Source organism: Pteropus alecto, unplaced genomic scaffold (genome assembly GCF_000325575.1).
Source record: "Pteropus alecto unplaced genomic scaffold, ASM32557v1 scaffold589, whole genome shotgun sequence".
In the NCBI taxonomy this organism is placed as follows: domain Eukaryota; kingdom Metazoa; phylum Chordata; class Mammalia; order Chiroptera; family Pteropodidae; genus Pteropus; species Pteropus alecto.
In genome coordinates, this window is record NW_006442514.1 from 443,480 (window position 1) to 446,231 (window position 2,752).

Consider the following 2,752-nt stretch of genomic DNA (forward strand, 5'->3'; position numbering starts at 1 on the left):
TATTACTGAGAAACCAGCTATATTTAAGCTAGTTAGCTTAATGCTAAGAGGTGATTTTACGTGTGTTTGATTAAGCCCAAATAGCCATAATCAAGTGATGAACTTCCTGAGACAGGGAAAATAAATCAATAAATATACACCTCTAACTGTACCCATCATTGATTGAGATTGCTTAGTTCAAGCATCTTCCCTCTGACCTAAGATTTACACTATTTAGTAGCTTTTTCTCTTTTAATAATTGCTACTTCTTTGAGCAATTTATGAAGGTGGCTTCTAAAAATTAACTTTGATAATAGCTGATAATGATAGTATAAGAGTTTTTTTGTTTTTTGTTTTTTTTAATTATCCTGAAACACTGCAAAAGAGAAGTGGGAAATCCTTATTTAGCTTAGTGATATTTGAAAGTGCTTCATAATTGAGGGGAAAAAAAGAAGTAATAAAGCAATTATAACTTTTAAAACACTTGAAAAAATAACCCATTTAGCCATATAAAACTTTTCTTCACCCACAAAATATCCTATCGGAATTGGATATGTAGATATAAATATCACCACAATCCCCCCCCTCTAAATCTAAACATCATTTCTAAAAGCAAAAGATTCCTTCTCTATATTGTACTCTTTGAGAGAAGTCTTAGGTTATTGTTTAAACAACCTTTATTACCCGCCTTAGACATTCCCCAGGTTACAGAGTAGGGGACATCTGAGCTTTGTGTTCCATTGATGAAGCAGACAGCTGCCGTAACAACTGAATCTATATAGGAGAGGCATTTGAAGGTATCGGGGTGATACACCCAGCAATGGTTACCCATGGCGGAAGATGGATGGCAAAACTACTAAAAATCAGGCAAGTTACCTTTGGAGCAACAGCTGGATGCAAAAAATCCATACAGTTGGGCTCATAGGTCTTCCCCTCCCCTTCGTGACCCCCACTTCAGTCTCCATTAAGTCCATTCTATCTCACAGATTGGTCCTAGTGTCCTGCTAGCTCTCTGCTGAAAGAGGGAGGGAGGAAGCGAAATGATCTCTGAAGATGCTTCATTTTCTTTGTCTCTGTCCCTAAGGCAACAGGAAGCTGGAGCTGCTGCAGCAGGCATGGCAGTGATGGCAGGCCTGTTGGCTCTGCAGAGTGAGCAGTCTCTGGCAGCCCCTGGAGCAGCTGCCAGTTAGACAGCTCGGAGTTCTGACAGACCTCACTGCTTCAGTTCAATGCCAAGTGTTAGATGTATTGGATTCAGTTCCCAGACGGCTAAAGATTGGAGTCAAGGCTGTCTGAAGACAAGAGAGCAGAGGCAGTTTAGTGCAGTTGGATGTGTGAGGTGCGGGGTAGAGGCATGGGGAAAAGGAAGAAGAAACTGGCAGGGAGAATAGGTCTCCTAGCCTCTCATCACTGTTTGGGCCAAAGGTGAAGCAAACCCTGGAAAGGGGTTGAAAATAAAAGGTATGGCTGCGCCCAGGAATAAGCGAGATGAGGAGAGCGCGAGAGAGCTGGGGCTGTGGTTCTAGACTCCCTCGGTGCCCTGGGTGAGGGAGGAGAGCCCTCTGGGAGCGAGCTTGTGGCGGCCCTCTGCCGGCGAACCAGTGGCAGTTTCGGCGTCAGCAGCGGCCAGGGTGCCACTCGCGACCCACTGGTGCTCGGCACAGGCCTGGGACGGTTCATCCTTGGCCTCGACGAGCTTGCGCGAGAGGTTGTAGACCAGGATGAGGCCTCCGACCAGGCAGGCATTGAGGATCATGATGAACAGGATGTAGAGATAGGCGTCATCACCCTTGATGCTGGTCACCTCGCGGCCCACGGAGGGGTTAGGCACGACCCCCATGCCCATGCTTGGGCTGGGGCCGGCGCCCAGGCCACTGATGTTGCCCGGTGGTGCAGCTCAAGCAGCAGGCGGCTCAGGAGGGTTCGCAGCCGCTGGCTCTCGCTGCAGTTCATAGCTGTCAGGGAGTGACACGGAGGCTCCAGGACGCTGCTTACCTTTCTCCTTGGGTGAGAGGAAGCAAGCAAGCGACAGCGGTAGCACCCAGGTCTCTGGCGGGCCATGCAATGGCTGGGAGGCGCCCGCCGCCCCAGCCTCCTTATCCCAGCACCCTTGCCCCTCCTTCCCTTTCCCATCACGCCCCCTCCCGCCCGAAGCCTCCTCTTCCCAGGCTCCGGCTGTCTCGCTGCTCCAGGGAAAGGGGATCGCTGATGGAAGGAGGAGAAGGGGAGGGAGCGAGAGGCAGGGAGAGTGGTGGAAGGGGCGGGGGCTCAGAATGCTCGAGGCCTCAGGCAGCAGAGGCTGACCAGGCAGCTTGCTGAGGCCAAGCTTGGACCCTGGGCTGCGAAATAGAGTCCCTTCCAAGTTCTGGCCACCTGGCCTACAGGCCTGGCTTTGGCAGAGATACAGCATCTGGCCCCCCAAGGCAGGCTTTTCCCTGAGGTTCGGTCAGCTCTTTAGTAAAGTAGCAGCCGAGACCTCTTGCCCTCATCTTATGGCAATTACTCTTAGACAAAGACCCTAGCCTAGCTATTTAGCCCTCATTTCTTCCTCTGACCAAGGAAAGCATCTTACTCAGAAGATGCTCAGACCAAATTTTGTGGCTGAGTGGTCTGCACTTGCAAGAAGACCAAAGCAGAGTAGGACTCTCTAGTCTTCCAAAAAGGTTTATGATAATGTACCAGCCTCCTTGGAAGTACTCCAACTCTGCTGTCCTGTCACATTTATAGATGTGCCCACACATCTTAGCATGTGAGTGTACCATCCATAATGTGA

General features: G+C 49.8%; 1 protein-coding gene across 1 annotated transcript; it reads right to left on the reverse strand.

Moving 5' to 3' along the window:
- Positions 1-1,501: 1,501 nt before the first annotated feature.
- On the reverse strand, positions 1,502-1,932 carry KCNE5 (potassium voltage-gated channel subfamily E regulatory subunit 5). The gene is given in 2 exon segments (XM_006927052.1): positions 1,502-1,866; positions 1,869-1,932. Coding segments are annotated over 2 exon segments (429 nt in total).
- Positions 1,933-2,752: the final 820 nt, after the last annotated feature.